The 27858-nt window shown below is 38.4% G+C and overlaps 1 protein-coding gene across 1 annotated transcript; it reads left to right on the forward strand.

Moving 5' to 3' along the window:
- Positions 1–8378: 8378 nt before the first annotated feature.
- On the forward strand, positions 8379–24744 carry LOC119086655. Its single transcript, XM_037199175.1, has 10 exons — positions 8379–8504; positions 10145–10218; positions 14495–14582; positions 15864–16032; positions 18412–18839; positions 20131–20280; positions 20774–20911; positions 20998–21086; positions 22117–22309; positions 24117–24744. Exons 1-10 carry the CDS (start codon positions 8439–8441, stop codon positions 24222–24224), a joined length of 1503 nt encoding a protein of 500 aa, XP_037055070.1. The 5' UTR covers positions 8379–8438; the 3' UTR covers positions 24225–24744.
- The last annotated feature ends 3114 nt before the right edge of the window (positions 24745–27858 follow it).

Genomic DNA, 27858 nt, shown 5'->3' on the forward strand with positions numbered 1-27858 from the left:
TTGAAAATATTTGATAACTACTAAGTAGTTACACATAATTTTAATGTTTTAAGGTTTATTTTTAATTTTTAAATATTTTTTAGCTACTGCTGTTTACTAATTCTCAGGGAGAGAGGTAGGGTCTCATGTTTTCCCCCCCTTAGCTACTGTTAACTATCTGTAAATCATCAGGGAGGAACAGAGCCTTCAATTACTGTTAACTACCTGTAATTCCCAGGGAGAGGTAGGGTTTCATGAGAACCCACCTCCAAGATGTGATAATAGAATTGGAAGGGGTTAACTGCAAGGAGGAAAAGGGTCAGTGAGAATGAGAAATCATAAGAAAAGGTAATGGGATAATCTTCCTCAGTAAAGTCTGTGTCATTTGGTGGTGTTGTTATTCATATCTGAGTGGTTTTCACTGTATATTCCACATTACACAAAGTTGCCTTCTGAACCAGAGAGCAATAGCACTTGGGCTTGAAGCATGGGAAATCAATAAAGTTTAACAGATATACTAGAGTTATATTGAAAGTAGATTAGAAACTATTCTACAGCAAACTCCAATATTGTTCACATTTTCCTAATTAATTAAATGAAATCATTATTAGCTGAAATTAATTACTTCTTCCTACTATATGAGGACTTTTTATACTGAGAGTGCTAGCTATAATATTATTCTGATTGTTTTATGTAATTAGTCCAAAAATTTTATGCCCTGTACCATATGTGGTAACACACACACACACACACACACACACACACACACACACACACACACACGTGCACAAGCATGCACACATATATACACACATGCACACACACATACACACACATATGCACACACATGACACATAAGGTAAAGTATCTGGGTATGTGTTTTGAAGGAGAGGCCTTAAAGAATATGTACTTGATTACCTGAGACTTACGTGAATAAAAATAATAGTATTTAGTTTAGTTAGTACAGTGCTTGCCCACCATACACAAGATTCTGTTTTTGATCCCAGCACCACATAAACTGGGAAATGAAGGCTGGAAGGTGAAAATTTTAGTCATTTATGTCTATGCTAAGAATTTGAGACCAGCTTGGGATTCATGAGACAATGTCTAAAATACATAAATAAAAATATTTTTATATAAACACTAAAAGGGAATGAAATTGTGTTATGTTTTTCAGACAGGGTTGAGAAAGTATACCTAAAGCACTATTTTATTATTTTATGTGCCTTTTCAATAAATCTAATTGTTATACATTTTTTATAATCAATTAAAATCTGAGAAGCTACACAGAGTCATTCTCCTGGGTAATCCTTAAGCAAACAGACCTTTCCATACATAAAGTTCATCACGGGAAGAGTTTCTCAGGCTTTAGAAGTTTGGAGACAGGAGCTCATGACATTGATGAAGGTTGGCCTCTATTTCCATCCTGGGGCTCTTGCAGAGATTCATACCTTTCCTTGGGCCTTATCTGCTTTTCTGATGTATGTGTACTATGAAAAGAAAACATGTTTCTTGTCAAGATTCTCAGCAAATAACACTGAGCAGGGTAAATTCCTTTCTTCTTGTGGAATGACTGAGACAAAACTGTCAAACAGAATGTGTTGAAATAGCTATTCAAATTTCTCTTTTGAAAACCTTCTCATTTATTTTGCTGTTATTTCTTGCTTCATAAACCTTAAATACCTTGAACTTTCTGCCCTGTGTAATGAGAAGACTGAATGCCAGAGATAGAAAAAAATAAGATGAGTCTAATCTTTGCCTCTTTATTCTCTCCCTGCCCTTCCCTCCTTTCCTCACTCTCCTCCCAATTTCCATGTATTTGTATGCATACACTCACACATGGGTCAATGGTATGATTGCTAATGTCCACTGTTTTAGTTGGTGATTGATCATAACTCTTATTGCAGCCCAGATTGGTTTTGAACTCATGATGACCATTCTACCTTTCCTCTAAAATGAGTTCTTTATATATTTTGGAGATCAGCCCTCTGTCATATGTGGGGTTTGTGAAAATTTTTCCCATTTTGTATGCTGTCTTTTTGTCTTATTGATTCACTACAAAAGCTTCTCAGTTTCAAGAGGTTTCATTTATTAATTGTTGCTCTCAATGTTTGTGCTACTGGTGTTATATTTAGGAAGTAGTCTCCTGTGCCAATGCAATCAAAGCCATTTCCCACTTTCTCTTCTCTCAGGTTCAGTGTAACTGGATTTATGTTGAGGTCTTTGATCCACCTGGACTTGAGTTTTGTGCATAACAATAGATATGGATCTATTTGCACTCTTCTACATGTTGACATCCAGTTATTTCAGCACCATTTGTTAAAGATACTTCCTTTTTTCCATTGTATAGTTTCAGCTTCTTGTCAAAAAAACACGTGTTCTCAGGTGTACAGATTAATGTCAGTGTAATCAATTTCATTGCATTGGTCTGCATGTTGGTTTTTATACCAATTTCAAGCTGTTTTTATTACTATTGCTCTATAGTATAGCTTGAGGCAAGGGATTGGTGATGCCTTAAGAAGTTGCTTTATTGTATGGGATTGTTTTAGTTATCCTGTTTTTTTTCCATATAAAGTTGAGTATTGTTCTTTCAAAATCTATGAAGAATTGTGTTGGTATTTTGATGGGGATTGCAATGAATCTGTAGATTGCTTTTGGTAAGATTTCTGTTTTAATTATGTTGGTTCTACCTATCCATGAGCATGGGAGATCATTCCATTTTCTGATATCTTCTTCAATTTCTTTCTTCAGAGACTTAAAGTTCTTGTCATATAGGTGTTTTGTTGCTTATTTAGAGTTATCACAGGATATTTTATATTATTTGTGGCTATTGTAAAGGAAGATGTTTCTCTGATTTGTTTCTCATCCGATATACCATTTGTATGTTGGAGAAATACTGATTTTTTTAGTTAATCTTGTATCCTGCCACATTACTGAAGGTAATTCTTCCATGGTAGAGTTTTGGGGTCACTTATCCATACTATCATATCATCGGCTAATAGCAAAGGTTTGACTTCTTCCTTTCAGATTTGTATACCCTTGATCTCCTTTTGTTGCCTTATTGCTCTATCTAGAACTTCATTTACTATATTGAATAGATATGGGGAGAGTAGAGAGCCTTGTTTTGTTTCTGATTTAAGTGGAATTGCTTTGGGTTTCTCTCCATTTAATTTGATGTTGTCTGTCAGCTTGCTGTAAATTGCCTTTATTATATTTAGGTATGTTCCTTGTATTCCTGATCTCTCCAATACTCTTGCCAGATAGTTTCTCAGGTCCTGTCCGGTCCCACTGTCCCTCAGCTGCTTATAAAATAGTCATTCAGAAGTGTAATATTAAATACCAACTGCATGGCCTATGGAAGACTTATTAATAGCTAGCTATTATAACTTACTTCATTTCTATTAATCTATAAGTTGCCACATTGCCTTGGCATTACCAGTCTGCTGGCATCTTGTTTCTCCTTGGGTGGCAGATAGCATGTCCCTCTCCTCTCCTTTCTTTTCACCGTCTATCTGCTTGTATTTGCTGCCTGCCTCTAAGCTGCCTTGCCATAGGACAAGACATACCACAACACAAGAACTTTATCTGGAAAGGGTGTTGGATTTTGTTGAAGGCTTTTTTCAGTATCTAATTAGATGACATTGTGGTTTTTTTACTTCAATTTGTTTATATGATGGATTACATTGACAGAACTTTAGATTTAGAGCTGTAGTGCCTGCTTGGGGCAGGACTAGGCCCTGTGCATAAGCAAGAAAGTGTGTAGCTTGGTCTGTTTAAGGGGCCCCTCACAGTAGGATAAGTACCCATTATGGTACATGAGCTGGCATTTTGGAGCCATTACCTGTGATGGTACACCTTGTACAGCCTGGATGCATGGGTAGGGCTTGGTCCTACCTCCAATGAATGTACCATGCTATGTTGACACTCCATGGGCTCCTTTACCCTTTCAGATGATCGAATGGGGGTGTTTTGGGGTAAGGATTGGGGAAGCTGGAAGAGGGATGAGATGGGGAACTCTGGTTGGTAAGTAAAATGAATAAAATTTTCTTAAAGAAAAAAAGTTGACATACAATGTAAATTGATTTCATTCTCTCTCTCTCTCTCTCTCTCTCTCTCTCTGTGTGTGTGTGTGTGTGTGTGTGTGTGTGTGTGTGTGTGTGTGTGTCTTTTTCTTTCTTCCTTTTTGGCAAGACAAAGTAGTATTCTACAGTTCGGGCTGCCCTGAGACTCCCTATGTAGCCTGGGTTGGTTTTAGACTCAGGGCATTCCAATTGCCTTAGTGTCGTGAGTCCTGCGATTACAAGTATGAATCTACTTCTAGTTCATTAGCACATTTTGTATGCATATGACATACTTTATTCTTATTGTGCTCTTGAAAATTATAATTCATGTAATGTTCTTCTTTGAAAATGTTTACTCCCTACAGAAACATTAATTACTTCATATGTAATGTCTATAAGTAAGAATGTTCCATAGCACATTTAGTAGGATGAGTAAAAGTTGTATTTGAGACAGTTGTGGTGCAATAAAAAGAATAATCATGAGTAAAATGGAAAATAATTCTTCATCTTATAGGGAATAATGAAACTGCACTGTTTGTATATATTTAGAGAGTATCTGTGAGGTGATTGTTTAATCATTTATTGGATGAGAAAATCAATGAAATTCCAGATTAAACAGAGATAAATTAGTTCGGGTATTTGAATTATATATTCATAAAAATGAAAACATTTTTATTGAAAATAAATATTTCTTTAGGGTACTCTGGATTGAGCTTTCCCACCAAAGTGAACAAGGCCAAATTAAAATATAGAGAGGGCTTTGGACTCGAAAGTGTGAGGAAGGTACAAAATAGAAAGGATTCACATTGAAGAGTGAGAAAGTGTGGGGGTTTCCCATCCACATTCAGTTTCTTGGACACTGTGGACAAAGAGCTGAGATTTTTCCAGGCACATAGCACAAAGGGAAAGAACATATGCTGTTAATTACAGCATCGGTCGTCTCTGAGATAGCTAGGGAAGACTTCAACTGCTTGAGGGAAATAATTCACCTCCAATTCCTATCCAGAATAGATTGTAGCAAGCAGTAACTGCTGGAGGGTAATGTAAACTGAATGAAGCACAGTACCTATGGCCATAAATGATCAAGGGTAGAGCTAAATTCACTGGTGGTAAGGAGAAAGGACAGAATAATAGTATTCGTGTACAAAACAAAATCTGTTCTCTCTCTTTCTCTCCAGGAAGATATTGTCGGGAAGACTTTATTAAATATTATTCTTGATGAGGAAAAAGAAGAAGTATCTCAGAAGGTCATTCTTAATCTTCCTTTGGCAAAATCAGGTATGCTTACATGATTTTATTTTGTTTTGATTTAATTTTGAGGTTTTGAGTGACAAGTAACATTCAGCTGAGTAATTTCTTTCTTTCTTTTTTTTTCTTTTTTCTTTTTGGTTTTTCGAGACAGGGTTTCTCTGTGTAGCTTTGCGCCTTTCCTGGGACTTGCTTTGTAGCCCAGGCTGGCCTTGAACTCACAGAGATCCACCTGGCTCTGCCTCCCGAGTGCTGGGACTAAAGGCGTGCGCCACCACCGCCTGGCCAATTTCTTTCTTTCTTAACACAGTAATTTTTTGAAAAAAAAATATTAGTCACTGTAGCTGCTGATCATATATTTATTTAAGGTTATAGCTTATAGTATTAAATACTTCATTTCTAACATTTAAAATAATTCTCTCCTGTGGGGGAGTGGGGAGGAGCTCATGTGCCCTCACCCTCAGATGAGGAGCTAGGAACAGTTGATGTATACTGGGAGAGGTAAGTGGGTTTTCTTCAAGGATATGGCCCCTGGCAGGCTGATCATGATCTAGTACGGTGGTTCTCAGTCTTCCTAATTCGGTGACCCTTTAATACACTTGCTCATGTCATGGTGACCCCAACTATAAAATTATTTTCATTGCTACTTTATAACTCTAATTTTGCTACTGTTATGAATTGTATTATAAACGTCTGTGTTTTCTGATGGTCTTAGATGATGCCCGTGAAAAGGTCATTTGTCCCCCAAAGGAGTAATAGCCCATGTTTTAAGGACCAATTCTCTAACGAATGTTTGCATTCAGAAGTGTATGAGCAGCACAAATTGGAATTGTAGGGTTTTTTGGGCACAAAATTGGGAAGGAATTAGTGGAGATGAGGAGCTGGTTCTAGGAGGGGCTGGTGGGAGTGGTATATGAATATGATCAAAATACACCACATGCATATATGAAATTCTCAAAGAACTAATAAAAAATTCTTTATTGAAAAGTCATCCCAAGCCCTGTCTTTTTCTTTACTCCAAACCCTAATTACAGCAGTATTTCTCTAATTGCATTATAGATAAATTTCTAAACAGTCTTATTAAATAAGATACACAGAGCCAAATATAGAGGTGAAAGCCATAGAGATCAGAGAAATAGAAATAGGCACCAACTAACCTTAGCTCACCATGCCACTGTAGCTTCCCAAGAGAATCTGCTTCTTTTTGTCTAACCTGAGCCTTTATTGCCTTATTGTTCTGCCTTCTCATTTGCTCTTAGCCCAGCTACCTCACTTTCTCCTTACTGCCTGTCTGTACAGACCTCCAGGTCTCAGAGGTTGGCACTGGGATGAAAGGAGTATGTCACTACACTCGGCTGTGTCCTTGAACTCACAGAGACTCTGCCTGCCATGTGATTGGATTAAGGGCATGTACTACCACCCGACTTTTATTTATAGCTCTCTATGACCTCTGATCTCCAGGCAAACTTTATTAACATATGAATAAAATATCACCAAATTTCAGCACAAATAAAATACCACCACATTGCAGTAATGCTCTATAAATACCAGTGTGTTATATTCTGGGTGGTACCCTATTCTACAGATGATAGCCCTATGAGTACCATCATTCATGGAAAGAAAATTGTGTTCTTTAAAATGTTGTCCTGTGCAGGATGTGGTGGTGCCCACCTTTAATCCCAGTACTCAGAAGGCAGAAGCAGTCTTTAATCTCAATACTCAGGAGGCAGAAGCAGATCTCTGTGAATTCAAGGCCAGCCTGGTCTACAGAGAGAGTTTGAGGACAGCCAGGGCTAGATGGAGAAACCCTTCCCCAACCAAAAAAATGTTGTTTTGACTAAAGAAGACATTCATTGACTGAAATAATCCCTCTGACTATAAAATTTAATTTGTTTCATTCTCTCTTTAGTTGGCAACCTTATTGAATTTTGCTGTTATATAAGAAAAGGAAATGCTGGCCAAGATGCTCTGGATACACATGATTACAGGAACATGTACAAAGGCAGGGACACATATGAGTATGTAAAATTCATCTTGTACCTGCAGGATTCCTATGACGGTGAGCAACCCAGCTCCTGCCCATGATTTTTAAATGATGTACAGGAGTGGTGTATTCCTAATTGGTAGCATACATGTTCTTGTATTATTAGTATTTACAAAATCTTTGATACCCCTATACTGACAATTTTTGGCTACACCTATTAGACATTAAAAATAATAGTGAAATTTATAAGCTGGAGTCATAGAGAAACATGGTGGATTAGATTAATAAAGATTGGCTGTCTCCTCATACAAAACAAAATAAAATATAAAACCTATTCCTAAAGTTTAACTCACTGCCATGCTTAAAGTGAACCCCATAAATACCGAAACTTACAAATGGATTTTTTAGTTTGTAAATCATACCACAGATTGGATTAACTGGGGCCTAAAGTTCTAACATCCTATCAAAGACAAATATATAAAATATAAACACTAAAGTTCTGTACACTAATATAGGAAAAGAAGTTTATCAATTATGTAATGTGTAGTATAGGGGCTAGTGTATAATTTTTGAGATTTAAGGAAGTACAAGCTGATAAATCAACATACATAACTAAAATTAACTGCTTTGGAGCCATAAAACATCTAACGTAATCAGATGCAAACTATACTTTATGCTTTAGGTACCCAAATGCTTGTTAAGACATTTCTCATGTTTCTTGGAAGTTGAAATATCATTTAAAGACACTTGGATAGATGCATGTACATTTATACTTACACACACACACACACACACACACACACACACACACACACACACCATGTTTTTTTAGAGACTACCACAGCAATACATAGGGCAATAGCAAAAGATTGACATCAGCACAAATTCACATTTGATGTTCTGTATGAGTGTCTCATATTTTGGTGGTAACCATCTTGGGAGCTGGGTTGAAAGGGAAGGAAGACCAGGAAAATCCCATGGCTCAGAATATTGAAAAATTGCAAAAGGATGACAAATAGCATTGTGATGTGAAAATTATCTTCATCCTTGCTTATCTAGTATGTATTTTAATTTAATTGCCATGGTGTCTGTCAACCTTAGAGTCATTTGCATTTTTTGGAAACTATGGTCCAAATAGCAGAAGCATTCAGTCATCAACTCCAACGATGTTATGGGATCAGCAATACTATCTTGTGGGAACCATTTCAGTTCTTCGTACAAAACCTGAATCAGTGAGTATGCTGTCTGTTTCTCACACTTTGAAGGACTTATCATTTTCACTTTCAGCCTCTGGACATCAGTGCACAAACATTCAATACTCAGTAAAGAAAGAACAACTTGTATGTTTCTGTTAGTAAGTGAATTTCCATCTAACAACAGCTCTGTTTTTTTCTCTTGGATAGTTTTTTGTTTTGTTTTGTTTTCTGTTTTGTTTTTAGCCTCTCAAAGGAAAAGTGAGTTTTTAGAATCCAAGTGATAGGTTGAAATTCCTTTAGTTTATTCTTTCAATAACATGGGACACTTTTCATGTCCCAGATGTTGTGTTAAGTGCCAGGGGAATACATAGAGGCAGACTATAAACAAAGCATTGATATAAAATATCACAGGGATGAGAGTTGGTAGGGTATCTCTGGTGATTTGTGTTTGGATTATAGGACGCCAAAAATGATTATAAAAAAAAATGGCAATCTGCAGAGAGTGCCTTGATCCTAGTTTGGAGAGTTTGAAGAAAAAAATGATTATATGACTCAAATGAGGGGAAAATGGTAAGAGAACAGTGGAGGCAGGTAGGGGACAGATTGTACAGAACTTCACCATCTGTACTAATGTATATGGAATTTATGCTAAATGCACTAGAATGCAGAGGGGTAGTATGATATGGACTGAAATCACCAGGCTGCTTTACAGGTAGATCATGAAGCATAAAGAAACAAGAATGGAACTAACCAGATGTGGATGGCAGGTCTGGACTGATTGTAGTCATGGGGATGTAAATTCCAGGATTTGGGATGAATGGAGGCACTATCAGCAGATACAGACAGGACTAGAACATTGTAGACTGTGCAGTATTGGTGGCCCAGATGAGGAGCTCCATTTGTCCTGTGGACCATGTTTCTATTGTGATGGCAGAGTAGATGGTTCCTACATTCAATTTTAGAATAAACTACTTCTCAATATTGAAGATAGTAAGGAAAGTGGGAAAAACTGAAGGAAGTTGGTCTGATTTGATTTCCTCATGCATTCTTCCTTTGTACTAAACCTCTCGGACCTGAATTCCATTATCTGCCATGAGAATACTGTCTTCTAATATGTAGGACTCAGCCCCAAGGTCTGTTTGCTCTCCTGGGAAAGAAAAAATAAATATTTCTTGGTTCACCCATATTTCACTAGTCTCCATCATGATACCAGGAAGTATTTTTGTGATTTCCTACAGTTTTTATTTTCTGGGCCTCTAGGATATTATTTCTATATCAGTGGATCTTTTGGAATACATATCTCAAGAGAACAGAGAGATAGTGGTCAAAACAGTCTGTACAGTATGATGGAACAAAATAGTGAGAACTTGAGTCAAAGTGAAATTCATCTTCTGGATCTACTAGTGTTGAGCTAAACCATTATATGTGTATACCTCATTTCATACCTGTAAACCCAGTGTCTTTCTCACACTAACATGTGAATCAGTTGTATCTTGAATATGTAATGTATGTGATAAATATCAGGTAATATTTAGTATACAGATACATTTAAATGACAATTATGGGGCTGGTAGTGGGTGTAGCTCTACTCTGCACAAAGCTATATAGATGTGACTCTAAGAAATACCAAAATGATAATGACAAAAATGGAAACAAATATGCTAATTTTTCTTCAGAAACATCCTGTTGAAATTCAACCTACTATTATAATTATTGAATCGGATGATGACACTGATATACAGCACCGCAGGTAAGAGATATCATGGCTGTAAGTAATTAAAATCAAAGCAATTAAAAGATCATCTAAGGATTTTAATAAATCTAAAATGACCAATTTGTTGGAATGAACCTAACACATCATTTAATATAATTTATAGTTTTCCCACAGAACACAGATAATTGTCTTTTTATTTTCAATTTATTTATTTATGTTGATTTTTCGAGATAGGGTTTCTCTGTGCAGTTTTGGAGCCTTTCCTGGAACTTTGTAGACCAGGCTAGTCTCGAACTCAAAGAGATCTACCTGGCTATGCCTCTGGAGTGCTGGAATTAAAGGAATGCATACCACTGCCTGGTTTACTTTTAATTTTTAAATTTTTAATTATCATAAAATGTGTAGATTTTTCTTGCCTATCTATCTATCTATCTATCTATCTATCTTTCTATCTATCAGCATCATCAACACCATCTATCATCTATCTATCTTTATGTGTATTTGTATATACAACCACTTCCAGCTCCAGATCTGTGTATTTTAATGTATGTAAGTGATCATGTATCCAGTATCTGTTGCATTATTTTCTAGATTGGTCTAATAATTATCCTAGAATAAAGGACAGAAAAAATACAATATATACCTGAGTATGAGAGTCCAATTCTTGGAACCCAAAAGGATGGAAAGAGAGGCCTGATTCCTAAACTTTTCCTCAGTCCTTCACACAAGTAACATACATGAATGAACACATACACACATAAAAAATGAATAAATATTTTTTAAGCAATAGGAATATTGAAAAGCAGACATGACCGTAATTGAGATATAGAGTAAGAGAATCAATAGCTCAGAGTTATCCTGGCTATCCTAGAACTCACTATGTAGACCTGGCTGGCATAGAACTCACAGATATCTACCTGCCTCTGCCTCCCAATTGATATGATTAAAGGTATGGGTCACTGTGTACAGCTTACAAGGTAATTGCAAGGTAAAAAGTTGCTTTAAGATATTAAGAAAACCCTAAGCTTACCCTTTAAGACAGTTTGCCAAGCTAAGTCATTTTTTTTTTTTTTTTTTTTGGTTTTTTCGAGACAGGGTTTCTCTGTGTAGCTTTGCGCCTTTCCTGGAGCTCACTTGGTAACCCAGGCTGGCCTCGAACTCACAGAGATCCGCCTGGCTCTGCCTCCCGAGTGCTGGGATTAAAGGCGTGCGCCACCACGCCCGGCCTAAGCTAAGTCATTTTAAGATGAAAGATTAACATATGAAGTACTTGGGAGACCCAGGTACCAGGCTGTTTACTAGCTAAAAAAATTCACAGTTGAGAACAGATGGATAAAAAGTAACAATATTCTGCAGCTAAGACACCAAGTTGAGAAAAAGCCGGGGAAGACTTGATGTTTTCAGTCTTCATTGATTGGTTTAAAATGAGGTATGGGAGGAGTCTGGGTCTAGTACAGTTGTCTGTTGGGCTTGCAACCAGAAGTCCCTGAAGCTGGCCAAGAATTCATCCAAGACAGACTTTTAAATTCCACTCATCTGTAAAGACGCAATGGAGAATTCTACAGAGACTGAAAGTGGTTGCCTCTGGCCAGGTGTTGTATGTGGATGGGGACAGAGGGGAATGATTGCTAGAACAGTATAGTGTTTTTCGTTAGATAAGAAAATGTTCTTAAATTCTCTAAGGGTTGGGGATTTATCTTAGGGCTTTGCCCAGCAACCGCAAAGTCCTGATTTCAGTCATCATCAGCATGTAAAACATATGTAAATACAAAAGGACTAAAACCCTCAAGGGAACTAAAATTAATCCAATAATTGTATGAATGTGCCAAAAAACATTGAATTTAAAGCTTTTTTTTTTTTTTTCGAGACAGGGTTTCTCTGTGTAGCTTTGTGCCTTTCCTGGGATTACTTGGTAGCCCAGGCTGGCCTCGAACTCACAGAGATCCACCTGGCTCTGCCTCCCGAGTGCTGGGACTAAAGGCGTGCGCCACCACCGCCTGGCGAATTTAAAGCTTTAATTGAATTGTATGAAATGTGAATTTGATGTATAAAAGCTCTGGGGCTGGGAATGTAGTTCAGTTGATAAAGCATAAACTTGGAGGAGTTAGTAGTACATGCCTATAATATCAGACTCCAGAGGTGGGAGTAGGCAGATCAAGTTTTAAAAAACATTATGTGTCAGGTGCTTTGCCTGCATGTATGTCTGAGCACCACATGTATGCAGTTTCCATGGAGGCCAGAGTGGGGTGTGAGACACCAGGGAAGTGGAGTTACAGACAGTTGTGGGCTGCCACAAGGGTGCTGGGAAATGAAGCCCAGGCCCTCTGAAAGAGCAACCAGTATTCTTAACTGCTGAATCCTCTCTCCCACAACCAGATTACAAATGTAAGGTATTCTATGGTAACATACTAACTTTAAGGCTAGTCTGGGATACATTGAGCTCCTGCCTCCAAAAGAAAAATCAACATGGATGTGTGTGTGTGTGTATGTGTGTGTGTGTGTGTGTGTGTGTGTGTGTGTGTATGTTTGCTGTCTTAGAATTTTCTTTAAGTGTTTAGATATTATAAATAATAAATGACATTGTTTATGTTTAAATTATTTCACATTGGAAATCAAACCAGTAAGAGTAATTATTATCCAGGTGGTGGTGGCACACGCTTTTAATCCCAGCACTTGGGAGACAGAAGCAGGCAGGTCTCTGTGAGTTCAAAGCCAGCCTGGGATATAGAGTAAGTTCCAAGACAGGCTCCAAAAGCTACACAGAGAAACCCTGTCTTGAAACCCACCCCCAAAAAATAACCCAGTAATTATTCAACATTTTATGTACAAATCATATATGCAAGTGCATGCAATAACTCACTGACTGGCTTTTTTCCCCTATTTTATCTCTTCTGAATTCACTCACAATTTCCAAGGTGTCATTTACCACATTTACTGTTAGGCTATTTTGTTTGTTTGTGTTTTTTAAAGTCATATTTATTAAGATAATTCATCCTCTTATATTTTGGAGTAATGGAATTTTTCTGTTGTTTGGCCTCTCAAACTAAACTCTGTTTTTTTGTGTCTGTGTGTTTTAGAATGTTAGGGATAACCAGGCTTATACACATATTAGCTAAATGTTCTTCCACTGAATCACACTTCTAATCCTAAGACACAGTACATTTTAAAGTTAAGCATACAAAGTAATGGGTTTGCATTATGACATTTCCATACTTATATATTATTATATAAAACAGATTTTTAATATAATATCCTTATTAATTCTTTGAGAATTTCACATGATATATTTAGATAATACTCAGCCCCAGCTTTTCTTTCTAATTCTTCCGAGATCCATTCCCTCACATTCCACCCCTATGCCTCCCAACTTCTTAGCCTCTTTTTTTTTTTTTTTACATATTCCACTGAGTCTGATTTGTGCTGGCTACATACTCATGAATTTGGGGTCATCCACTAAAAAGTTGTTCAGCCTACTAATGGTCATAGTCTTAAGTAAAATTGATGCTTCCTTCCCCAGAAAACACCAACTGTCAACAGCTTCCCAAATTAGGGATAGAGGCTTATGAGCCCCTCCCCACTCCATTCTGGATTGTTGGCTGACCTGATCTTACATAGATCTCATACAGGCCATACCACTGCCATGAGTTTATGAGTGCAGTGATCCTGTCATGGTCAAGATGATACTGTTTTATCCTTGATCTCTGGTCTTACAGTCTGCTTGCCCTATCTTCAGCAATAGTCCCTAAGACTTGTGTGGCAGGGGATCATAGATTTACCATGTAGGACTAAATATTACAGTAACATTTATTCTCTGCACTTTGACCAGTTGTGAGTTTCTATATTAACCACCGAATACTGCACAAAGAAACTTCTGTGATGAGTCCCGAGAGCTACACTAATCCCTGGGCATAAAGATATTAAATTAGAGGGCAGTTTGATACTATATTATTTAGCAAAATAATGTCAAATTGATTCAACCTTGTGGCTGGTGAGCTTGTCAGCCTTGTGTCCTTTGTCAGATTTATGGTGCTAGTCATCTGTTCTTCCTCCTGTGGTGGGTCCTTCAATCAATTCAGAAATGTGTTGTTTGTCCCCATAGCATTCATGCCACTATTGCAAACATGTGCATATCTTGCCATGCCAATCATTATTGTGGTCACAATGTTCACAGCTGGTAAGACCATTGATGACTTTTCCCTTGTTCAGCCTAAATAACCCTTCCAGTACTTTGAAAGCTAGCCAGCAGAGAGGAACCTTCCTGGTCAGTACACAAAACACATTTTGATAATGATTTCTTTATGATTTTATTAAGGCTTCGAAAACGACGCAAGAGGAAGCGAATTCAAAAAAATCGCAAGGCTAAATATTTGAAAGCAAAACATCCTGTATCAGTTAAGAACGTATGTACATTGACAGCCATTACATAGAACCCTCGGCCTTTTTCCTTGTAATTCTATTATTTAGTTAATATGTTTTGCCAGCATAGAAAGACTTTCATTTTAGTAACTGTCTTGTGAGCATGGCAGTGTCCTATAGTATATTTTTTTCTTTCTGTAAGAAATGTCCATGCTTAGAATAGTCCCTGTGATAACTTAGAAAAATATCAAGCTAAACTCCTATTCAGACATCATAGAAAATTTTTATTTTTTGTATTTTGTAAAGAAAGTTTGAAAGTTGGGCATCTTGGTTTATGCATGTAATGCTAGGTATTCGGGTAATGAGGTAGGAGGATGGCTGCAAATTTCAGGCCAGCTTATGCTACATAGTGAGTTCCAGAAGAACCTGGCCTAAAAAGTGAGACCTTGTCACAAATACAAGTTTATCAAGGCTTGCTTGGATAGTCTGAGAGACTTGACACCTATGCTTGTCATGTAGCTTCCAAATACAAGTTTGCATGTGCACAAGCACCTGCACATACATATGTATACACACACATATACACATTATTTGTAGAAACAGTTCTTTTAATTTTCAATTTTAGTACATTCTAGACTGATGGTATCCTCTTTATACACCATTGCAGTGCTGAACAACAGACTGCTCTGTTCACTCTTGCAATGCTGGGCTTCCACAGAGAACAAAATCTCCCATTTGCCATATGGTCATGAGCCGCCATGTGGTTGGTGGGTATCAATCCCAGGTCCTCTGGAAGAGCAGCCAGTGTGCTTGAACACTGAGAAATCTCTCCAGTCCCCACCAAATTGCATGTTAATTTTAGAGAATTTTCTATTTAAGGCTAGTTTCTTGGTAATTTGCCTGATTCCAAGTTGAGCATCCATAAGTGGTTAAAATTAGCATTTGACTAAAACACAAGCAGCCTAAGGGAAACTGACAGCAATGGATTCCTTTACTACAGCCAAAATACTCTTACTGATACCATCCCATTTAATCAACCTAAAACATTAAACGTCTCTTACTTGGCTTTTACTTGCTTGAAGTATGCTTTGCATGTGCAGGAACTCTGGGAAAACCCACCAGTGGCTACTATCCAAAATATTTTGAAGCTTAGTACCTTACAACAATATTTTAAAGAATATATGTGGGATGTTGTGTTGACTTTTCAATTGATTGAAGTATGTTTAAAATTATATCTAAAATTTGGGTTCCTGCTTATGTTTCCATTTATTTTCACCTTATTCTATCTGGTTAGTGAAATGTGTTACCTTCTTTTGGAAATTCAGGTTGAGATTATAGATATTCAACCGGCCACTCGACAAATTCCATTTGAATTAGTTCAGATCAGGCCACCGTCTCAATCAAGTACATGCACAATAATAAGTGTAGATACAAGTGTGAGCACGACCACAAGCACTTCATCCATAGAGTTTTCAGCAGCATCATTTTCACCGGGTAGGTATAACCAGCTATTTGGATGTGGACTAAAAAAATGGAATGGCATTTGAGGTGGTTGCGAGGTTTAAAATAAAGATAGTGTTTGGTTTATAATGGTATGAAATCACAGATGTCAAGTCCAACATTGCTCATTTTCTGTGAATTTATTCAGATGATAATTTCAGAGCAATAAAGTAAGGATCTTCTCATAGATTCAAGCAATCAGGGCTCTTACACACTTTATAAATCCAAGCAAGAAATGTGCAGACTTTCCTCCTTTCTGCTGAATTAGTATTATTCAGCTGTTTTTTATTTTAATACTACAAACATTGTGGAGAACTGTCTTTGATGAAATAATGTTTTATCATTTGTGTCCGTGTAGTCTAGTCTATTGCAGCAACATACTTTCATTGTTTTTTGTTGATGTTTTGAGACAGAGTCTTGATGTATAATTCACCCTGTCTTAGAAGTCATAGCAATTCTTTTGCCTCTACTCCTGAGTGCTGGGATGACAGAAACACAAGCATGTGCTTTGCTAGGAAATTTTAATAGGAGTAGAGGCAAATAGGTTAATCCCTCAAAAATACTGTTGTTCCTTTTATGTGTTTCAATAAAGTGCTAATTACAAAATTATATAAAAAACCTGCAACACTTGAGAAAAGGATGGGTACCAATTTCCCACGTTATTGTAGAGCTTTGTATTGTGGAATTTTCAGGTATTGTGGTTAATATTTTATTTAATTATATTTTCTCAGTTCCAGATGTAGTTTTAATGTTTACATAGTTTTTAGTAATATCACTTCCACTATTTCTGTAGGTTTCATAACTCTATTTCAAACTATCCATTGAAAACAGCACAGGTGTGTGTGTGTGTGTGTGTGTGTGTGTGTGTGTGTGTGTGTGTGTGTCTATTTCTTACATTTACATGAGCAGTGATTGCTCATAACCTGCATGTCTGGATTTACCTTGTAGGTTTGTTCTGAGGAATTATATTCTTTACTGTTAAACCAACTGTGGAGAAATCCTTATAAGCTTTTACAGCTGTCCTTTCCAGTCAAAAGAACACATCAAGATATCTAGCAACAAATGTTGAAATTGAGAAACTTCTGGGTCTCATTCTATGGCTTACTGATATTTGAGTTTCTTCATTTGGTACCAGAAAATTACAAATATACTGTTAAGGTTCAAAAATGATTTGGAAATGTTTGATAGTACAAGAGTTTAGTCAAAATTCTGAACATTGAAATGATCAAGAAACTAGAATTTTGCCAAAATGACTAAAATGAAAAATCTAAAACTAATATAATGGTTGATGGGCAATTTGCTTATATCCACATCATTGTGGTGAGATGTGCATCCTCAAGTTGCCCAGAGCAGTTGGGAGGCATAATTTGGGTCACTCTGCCTGATTCTCATGTTTACATTTTGTAATTTTTTTTCATTTTGAAATAATTTTGGACTTAGAAGAAAATTTCAATGCAGAACTCAGAAGGTAGGGGTAGAAAGATCAGGTGTTCAAGGCCATTCTTACTACACAATAAGTTCAAGGCAATTCTGGAATTCATGAGATTCTGTCACAAAAAATAAAATAATTTGAGTTGAAAGAACAGTACAGGAAAAAATGAACAAAGAGAGAAATTTTAGCCATTTTATTTTGATCCCCCTAATGTCACACATTGAATAAGCAAAACACCACTGGGTTTCATTCCTATTCCTAATATGAAGCCTTTTCCACCTGGCTTCTTTCACTTAGAAATGTACAGTTAGCAACTTTGCATGTCACAAGAGAACACAATGATCCACCATTTTATTGGACTTTATGAATATACTACAGGATTTTAGTCTATCCATCAGTGGGTTGCTTTCAGGATTTTGCCGACTGTGAATAACCTTACTACAAACATTTTCCTAAAACTTGTGTGTGGAACTTTAAGTTTGCTTGGGTAAATTCCTGACTGTGAGACTACTAGGTCATATAGGAAGTATGCCAAGTGGATTTTCCAAATGATGTCATAATTCTTCATCATTGTCTTTTCTCAGCTATTAAAGCAAAGGTGTATTGCAACATCTTACAGAGTTGTAACTTATTTCAGCTTTGTTATTATAGGACACCAAATATTCTGAAGAAGAGCCCACAGAATGTTGCCATGAAAGGTTACTAACAACTGGGCTGGATTTAAGCACCAGTGTGAACTGGGAGGTGGACAGAAATTCAGACATTTTACTTGTACTTTACTTTCAAATATGAATGACTTTTAAAAATACTGTTATCCGAATGATTCCTAGCACCTGGCACATCTCATTCTTAATCATAAAATTAATCCATACTGTCCTGTTGTATAAAGCTGGCATATTTTACCATTATATTCATGCTCTCTTTTGTGCTTCCTTCCTCAGATTCTACACTTGGACAGGGCTCTATGATAGATCCAAAGTACTTTCAAGATCCCGTGGACATAGAATTTGAAGTAGCTCCAGAATTTCTTCTCAGTGACAGCGAGGAAGAAGAGGCTTCTCCAGAACGAGAATGCAGTAATGAGAATGTGAAGAAAGCCTTGGAAGAGGCAATGGGCTCTAATCCCAAAGACCATGTTTTTCATGAAGTGCCCGGTCCTTCAGATGAACATTCCTGTGTGACAGTAGAACAAAATGAAGTTAAGAACGGCCCTAAAATCCAAGAACCCATTGTGGACCAAGGAAAAGAACATCAAAAGATAGTTGAGACAGCCCCAAAGTGTCCAAGCACAGTAGTACGGCCTACGCACCCAAAGGCACTGGTGGAACCTATGGTGCGCAGAGATTTGCCACCCAGTGTTATAACTGAGGTACATCTGAAAGTCTTTCAAATTTCATTTTTCTTTTTGTTTGGACCTCTAAAATCATTGATATTAAATTCATTGTTTGCTCAGGTTTGCTTTATAGAAAGCATGATCTCTATTTTTCAAAAACATATATAACTGTGATGTACTAGCTTTTCAGAAACAGATGAGAAGAAGCCTTGAACCTTTACAAACTGGGAGGTTGAATGTTCTTTGAGGTATACCACACACCCCTGTTTCTCATACTGTTAAATATACAAGGATGTTAAATACTGGTGAGAAATTTTGAAGTAAGTGGGAAATTGAGCTGCTCTGAAAACACAGCATTTCTAAGGGTCCTGCTTTTCATCAGTTGTGAGGCAATGCTAACCATCTCAAGAAAAGACAGCTTTCTTGACAACTCATCCCACCCTTGCCCTCAGCACATACCACAAGAAGCTATGTTTCTCCTCTTCTGATCTTCTCTCCTTGAGATTGTGGACATAACCATGGATTTGGATAATCATCTTTTATACTGGATAGAATTCTTAAATATACAGGATGAATAGGTTAGGAAATGAGCTTTGTATCAGTAATGTAGAAATATGTGTACCTATTACTGACCCCCAAAGCAGATCTCCTTATGCAGTGCCCTAAGCAATGAAAAGCTAACATACAGGCATTTCTGTTTAGTCCCAGTAGTGTGACAATAGCAAATTCCTGAGCCTCAATTTTTCCATTTTTGAAAAGGCCTTCTTGCCTTTCAGGGATTTCTGGAGTACCATGAAATTTCTTTGAACTATTTAGGAAATCTATGTGAATCCATTTATCCTTTGAAAAATGCCTATACCCCCCAAAAAAAGAAGCTGGGTGGCAGTAGTGCACCCTTTAATCCCAGCACATTGGAGGCAGAACCAAATGATCTCTATGAGTTTGATACCAGCTTGGTCTACAGATAGAGTTCCAAGAAGGGACCAAAACTACACAGAGAAACTCTTTCTCAAAAAACAAACAAACAAACAAAAATTCCTTATGCTAAAATGTCTTTGGTTTTTTCTTCTTTTTTTGGATTAAGAGACAATTAAACTCTTAATGCAGTTATGGTTTAAAAATTCCTAAAATAATGAGTGATGTTCTGAAATCTGCCTGTGTACAAGAGCTGAGGAGAGCCCAGCCAGCTCTTAGCAGGAGGCAGTGCAGCTTCGAAATATTTGGGCTTGGGTAAAAAATACTTTTCCATGTTCACTGTGTTCTGTACACTAAGGAAAACCATTAACTAAAGCAAGAACTTTGTAATTTTGTGTCCTTCCAATTACAGCCAACTAGACCACGTTATTTCCGGCGTCCACTTTTGGGGGAAAGGTTTGCCCAACTCTGTGGCCCACAAGTGAGGACACAGGTCTATGATTTGAGTATAACTAGATCCTTCAATGAAGAACCAACTTCTTATAGAGAGATTGAAGAGGAGGTATGGAATGTCCATTTTACTTTTTATAACTGAAATGCAATTCCACTTGCATAAGAAGTTTGATTGGCTTCTTTTACCTGTCTTAGCCTACCCCATAGGCTGCAATTGAGTTGACCCAAAGCATTAAAAATATCTGTAATAAGTAGATCTGTATACAGGCTAAATGATATACACATGCTTGTGCAGGTGTTCTGGATTCTCAACAGTCTGTAACCCAATGGCATTCCTGTAGACACCCACAAAGGTTTCCTAGTAAGATTTGAGCATGCTTTCCTCCTTATAGAAACCTTTTAAAAGGTGGGAGTTGGCCTCCCACACATGTCTGTGACTAGAGTGCTGCCAAAGCAGCCAGTAGTTCCCATAGCCCAGTACGAACACAGACCAGACATTCATTATTTTGGGATTCATTTGAATATTGTTCATTTCTAGCGGGGGTGATTTTTCAGACATCATAGTAGATTTATATTTGTTTCTGATGCGTCAAAACCTGCAGGAAAGGGAACGACAACAACGTGAATATGAGTTGGCTCAACGTATTGAGATGCTTCGCAATTTACCATACGAACGGCCTATGGCACAGCAACAGATGGGGCAAAGACAAGAAAATCGGGTATATCAGCCACGAGATCAGGTACAGGAGTAGTCAGAGCCTAAGATGTTGATAAGAGGATGAGTGGCATACTGTATTGTTTTACAATAACTGTTGGTTTTGTGCAGGTGGTAACCCTTACTAATGACCTGGGACGATTTCCCATTGATTCCTTTGGAAATGATAATTCTGCATACTCACGAAATGAGACACAGAGGTAAGAGACAGACAGATTGGGGAAAAGGGGGGAGGCCATTTCTTTTCCCCTGTTCCTGCCTATATAGTGGGGTTTCAGGATCTGTTGATGAAATGGAGGGTCTTCCACACAGAAAGGCTAGATAAGACAGCCTAAAAGCTAGAGATTTCACATACAAACCTTGAAGTCATTTGGGCTTCATTGCTCAAATCTAGACTCTCAGCACAGGGTGTTTGCAAAGAAGTCTTTAGTGACCACAGCTGAGTAACTTCAGAATTTCATGTCCATTTTTCAGCTTCTTTGGAATGAAGGCATTGACCATGAAAACCATGGAAGTAGATGTAAAATGTTTGTTACATTCTGTGAACAGGCAACAGCATAAAAAGGCTAAACATGGATCATGTAGTATGACGACATATATACATTCTAGCCCAATAATAATGTCTCTCACTTCAAATACCAGAGAGAAAAGGCTCCTCCTAGCATGTAGTTAAGATCTAATATGTGCTTTTAAATGAATGCTGTCTTACTGAAACAGAGTCTCTAAAAGCTATGGGGATTTTCATCTGCCCTTACACGTAGTGAAGTAGGTCAGTGTCATGTTTTGTAACGTTTCTCATCATCACAGCCTACCTTAAGAAGGATTAAAATGAAGATTCAGGGTCTTTGGTAAGGCTTTGCAATCCATATCATTCTCTGAATTGCCCAAACTTTTGGTTGTGGAAGAGAGCTGGACTTGATGTTAGGAAATATGCCTTGCAGGTAGGTATTACTCAGCCACCAGATCCCTGAGGTAGTTATTTTTAGCCAGATGGAATGGCATCTATAAGGCCACAGAGAGCACAGTCATGGTGAAACTCTTTATGTGATACAAAAGAAATCAGGTGAGACAAGTGACTTGACTGTAATTTATCTCAGCATCTGTGTTCCCTTTACATTGGCAAGTTCTTATACTGAAAACAAACATGCACGAAACACTCAAGACCAGGAGAATTTCTCATGGTCCATCATTTTTGACCTATGTCACTGATCCAAATTTCTTCTTTTGCAGATTTTGTGATAATAATGCCAATCGTACTCCTCCACTGCTGTATCGCCCATTGGCAAGGTCACGTCAAACAACACCACTGCCATATCAACAAGCAGCAGAGACATATCAACCTCTCGCAGCAACCAATCACCCATCAGCAGCAGTGTCAAGTCACCCATCTGCAAGTTCACAACACCCATTAACAATGTCACAGGTAAGTGATCCCATATCATCTGAAAGTCTTGACTCAAACACACCTGGACAGGGGATCTCAGAAAATTTCATGTAGCTATGGATGAAATAATAATTTTCACAATGTTATGAGCCACATTACAGAACAACATAATTTACTAAGGGTCAACAACCCTTGGCTTTACAGACAAAAAAAATGGACATGATAGAGATATTCTATAGTTTTTTACTTTTGGAGCAAGAGGGTTTCTGTGCCTCTTTTTCATAAGGAGGGCACCTCAGGAATATGCACTGTGTTTGAAATACAGACTAGAAAGCATTATCATTTTGAAGAAAGTTATACATGTGATGGTAGAACTTAGTGCTGAGTAAAATCATTGTCTACTTGGATCCTTGAATAACTAAGCTCCATATATGATTCTTAAATACAACCTAACTTTCAGTCTTCCACAGCATAGATTACCTAATAAAAGTGAGACACAAAACTCATTTTTAATGCCAAACTCATTGCTGAGTCCAGATTGCTTTCTGGATTTACAGATCTTATGATCCTCCAATGCAGTCTAGGTCCTACCTTGGGGGTGTCTCATTATATTGAGAAAATTCATAAATTTCACTTGGCTGATTGTGCTTTAACATAAAGCATTTATGAGGTGCCTTATGTTAGACAGGGCATACACACTTGGGGGCCATCTGTTGGTGCTGGGATTGCAGTATAAAAGCTAGTCCAGATGACAATAACACAGAAGAATTAGCCCCTCATGTAAAGTCCCAGCTAGCCCTATGAGGATCAGAAATATAAAATCTGACAAATTAATAACCCATACAAAAATGTTTTCATCCTACAACACAATCTACCATAAACAAAGATAGTAATCAAAAGAATGATTATATACTGTAAATGTTTAGAAATTCTAACCAGCTTAATGCGTGATATTTTCAAACACATGCCATGACCAACTGAACCATCAGTGTCATTAGAAATTGGGTCCCGATGAGGGACTGCCTATATAGAGATCAAAATGAGCAAATGATCTGATGGGGCTTTTAGCAAAGTAGACTTCAATAGTACCCCATTTCTTGCCTTTTACCAAAACAATGACGCCCTTGAATGGGGCACTAATAGTGAGAGTTGTCACCAAGTTGATTTGATAGTGCAGGCCAGTGAAGGTAGGGATTCAGATAGCTCATTTTAAGAGAATTAGAGTAGGAGCATTAAGGGCTTCACCGTGAGGCCACACTGAATCAGCTCTCTGCCTTCTGGTCATTCCTGCTCTGACTGCCGTGGTCTTCAGCTGTCTGCACAGATTGGAGCCCAGTACCTACTCCACTTTTTTCTTACTCATCTCATTAGGTTCCACTTACTGGGTCCTATTTCATTTCAAAATAGAGTAAAAAAAATTCCTACAACAGACCTCTTGGTAACACTGCCTTTGTGCTTGTCCTTCTCCACTCCCTGGTGGGAGCTGACACCTCTTCTTCCACTCTGGAAATGTAGAAATGCAGGGCCAAGCCTAAAGGTGGACTTTGCCTAGGCCTGGTTGCACAAAGGTTGAGGGCCAGACACACATGCTTCAGCATAAAAGGCAATTTTGAGGTCTCAGGACTGCCATTAAGCCAAGAAGAAACTGGAAGAAGAAATAGGACAGTCTTCATGTCTTTCCCAGTTCTCTCTCACCTACTATCACCCTGTAAGCCCCTACTTGCAAAGGAATTTGTCAGTTGTTCCCTACACTGAAATAAAAGGATCCTCCCATAGCCACACAAAGGGCCAAAGAAGTATAGCAAAATATTTCACTCTATCATCCCCCCCCTCTTTTTTTCTTCAGCTTGCCTCTTCTAACGCCCAAAGAGAGAATGGGCCATGCTTGAATCCACCTGGTCAAGAAAATTCTGGTTGTTCTCAGGCTGAAGAGAACATTGATCCTCATCCATGAGGGGAAGATGAGGCAGAAGACAGACCACCATGGTCTGTGTGGGAAAGGGACATACAAAATGGGCAGAGTCCCTTTCTGGGAGAGGGAGGGTGGGTTATTTTTTTCTCTATTCAAAATTGAGTTTCTAATGATTTTTAAAGCATAATCAGTTTATTGGAAATGATGCTACAGAAGCAAACTGTCACATCCGACTTTGGGTGTGATAACAAGTATTCACTGGCCCCTGCTTGCCGCAAGCTATTTCATGAGGCAAGCTGACTTCAATGGACAAATGTTCAGGGGACTTTTTTGCCACAATAAAAAATGCCACATAAGTTTGAAATATAGAAAAAGCCACTCCACCATGTCCTTTTCCCACATTCTGGGGTCTTAATCTTGATTTATTCTTACCTCCCTTCTGTAGCCCTATAACCCTGTTACATTGGGTAACATATGTGAAATAGGTTTCCAATTGTGAGAAATTAATATCTGCTCAAAATAATGTACATCTTTGCTTAATAAACACTGTGCTTTACTGTAAGTCTTGTGTCTGTGTGGTTGACTTTGAGATCATAGGGGTATTACTGACTTGGTGGACCCCTGCATATGTCCTGATGAAGAACCCATGTTCTAGAGCTAAACATCTCACACAGTGACTGATCCTAGCATATAATCCTATTTGCCAAACTTACAGATATCAGTGGCAGCTGCTACCCTCCTGTGTGGCTATGAATATAGGCTCCCTCTCTGTCTGCAGCCTTTTTGTTTGTTTGGTTTGCCTTTGTGTGTCTGTGTGTTGTCTCTATCTTAGTTTTTAAGACAGAGTCTACCACTGAACCTAGAGCCCACAATTAGACTAGACTGGCTGGGCAGTGTGCTCCAGGTATCATCTCCCTAGCACTACAGCCTAAAAGGTGTTCTTGCTCATTGTTCTAGCACCAAGAACATATCCCCTATTGTCCACACAGTGGTGGAAGTAGGAGGAGATGGTATTGGTGCAATTATTAAGCTACTCTTTGTAGTTAAAAGGGAGATTTATTTTGTGGGGTAACATACAAGTGAAGGGATTGGTTACAGGGTCTGAGAAAGGTGTAGCACATTCCGGCAGTGTTCTCTGGAGAACTCTGCTTGATCTACTTCCAGAGTCCAGGGTCCAGGAACCAAGAGAGCTGGCCCATCTGGATCTCGGGTCTTCAGGGTCCTCTCTTGGCCTTATAAGAGTAACAGTTACCAAAGCCTCAATGGGGGTTGGAACTTCCAGATCAAAGCTAGAATGGCTTCCCACTACAGGTTGGGGCATGGATAGTCCTGCCAGAAATCATCCCATGTCTTTTGTAAGGCAAGGAACTATAATCATAAGAAAGCAAAGGAAAGAGCCAAGGGTGTTATGACATATCTCGGGCCACATGATTTATACTAGGGTGTTATAAAAGGAATGTTTGTTTGCTCCTAAATTCATCAGAAGCCATAACCTCCAATGTGATGGATTTGGAGATGAGGTCTTTCAGAGGTGATTACGGTCCTGAGGCAGCAGGAGGATGGTAGAGGCATATGAGCTTTTGATAGGTACTCAACTGCCCTGGTGCCAGCGTGACTTTAAAGTTTACTCAGTGGCTTTCTGGACAGCCATAGTTCTTACAATCATAGGTAAGCTCTGCATTTGGAAAGTCATTTTAGTTTTTGGTCTTCAGCTGGAGAACAGGATATTAGAGAACAGAGCACTTTCCTCACAGAGCATAGGACTGCTGGATAAAGCTGTGAGACTGAACAAACATAGGGAGAGGCATGGGAATCCCAGGAGCCTGGAGGACACCTGTGTGGGTGACTGCTTGAAATTACTTTTTAAGATGTTGCTGTTCTTGATGGCAACCTCCTTGAGCAGCCCTGGAATGGCTGAGTACAGTGGCCCTCACATTGTTAGGTAGATAAGTAATGTTGACATGGCAGAGTTTCCTGGTTTGTCTCTTTCCCTCACTTTATATGCTCAGCCCATACCAGTTGGGGTGAAGTAGAATCACAGAAAAGTTCTCTAGAGCTTGTGAGTAAAGGTTCCACAGCTGGAGCTAGCCTAATATGCTGTTCAAGGAGCCCCACTGCCCCACCACTGATATACACCACAGGAATGGTTGTCAGAGCCTGTAGATTGGAGTGACTGAATAGGAAACACCAGACCTCAGCCTTCCCACACACTACAAAACACAGTAGTCAGTAGCCTGAGTTTCAAAGCAGGCATCTATGATTCCTTCTCAGGGGCTTCTCTGCTCCTAGCAATGATATCAATAAGGTGGCCCCAACATGAAGCACCTTACTAGAACCCTATGAGACCTGGGAGGCTAGAGTCAGTTTGAGTTTTTTTATATTCTCAGCATGAGACCAAGTTCAACTCACTTATCTGGGAAGGCTCTGGAGTTGAATATCTGTGTGGCTTGTGGAGATAAAGGAGGAAACACACCAGAGTTTCTAGACAGTCACTCAAACAACACATCTGCTTATTCCCATGTAGACATGAGAAGGCTTGACCTATATGCAATGCAACATTCCATTCACAGGCTTATAGCTGCATATTCAAACATTTATAAACATTCCTATTCCCAAATGCATTTTACAATAAAGAAGAGTGTTATTCAAACTATCAGCCTCAGTCCATATCCTTTCTCAACACTTCACACAACACCACACAGCACCAGCTAATACCCAGGAGTATATATTGAGCAATTTATTAAATTGTGTCTTGACAACAAAAGGGAAAGTATCCTTGGAATATTCTAGCATGTGAGCACTGTTCATCCTGATTGATCTGTTCACTTATTGTACAGTAATCACCATCCCAACTACTGTGATCTTAAGACATCTGAAGACTTCCACCTGAGGCCCTGGTGCACTCCAAGGGAATGCTTCACTCCCTCTACCTAATGGGATTCTAATACTATCTGATCAATTCCTGTGCTGAGTGTTTGTGCATCCTACTGAAAATCCTTACCCCAGGCTCTTTGGCATATGACTTCTGTGTAAATGAAGCAAGAGCCTGCTAGTTTGATGGAGGATTTATTGGTGTGGTCAGAAGTCACACCTTGTCCTAGCTGAATTAGGATGCTATCTGCTACCCTGATTACACAGCACCACTGAGTGCCCCCTAGAATTTAAACCTCAAACTACATTCACCAATGTTAACAGAGGGATACTGGGAGAGGAACAGTTGGTTTTCCTGGGATTCAGCTTCTCATAGACTGTCCATGTTCCAGGGAATGTTCCTACACTCATACACATGCTGGCTGAAATATAGAGACTCTGGGTTTTTTAATGGGTACATGAAATTGTGGGGATTGGTTGTAGGAAGGGAAATGTCAGGAGTTAGAGGGGAGGAAGTAGGGCAGTTTAGATGTAACCATCTTTTAAAATAAGAAACACACAGCTGAATGCAGAGTTAAAAATCCTAAGAGGTCAGATCAGTAGCTAATTGCTAAAAATCTTACCCTTCACTGCTGCTGCTGTCCCCCTCAGAAAGAGAACTACTTACTATGTGTCTGTCTTCTTATAGACTTTCTATTCTGCCTTCTCATTGGTTGTAAACCCAACCACATGACCTCCTCATCACTGCACAACTGTACAGACCTCCAGATCTTCTATGGCTGGTATTGAGATTAAAGGTGTGTGT

The sequence above is a fragment of the Peromyscus leucopus genome, chromosome X, assembly GCF_004664715.2.
Source record: "Peromyscus leucopus breed LL Stock chromosome X, UCI_PerLeu_2.1, whole genome shotgun sequence".
NCBI classification, from domain to species: Eukaryota; Metazoa; Chordata; class Mammalia; order Rodentia; family Cricetidae; genus Peromyscus; species Peromyscus leucopus.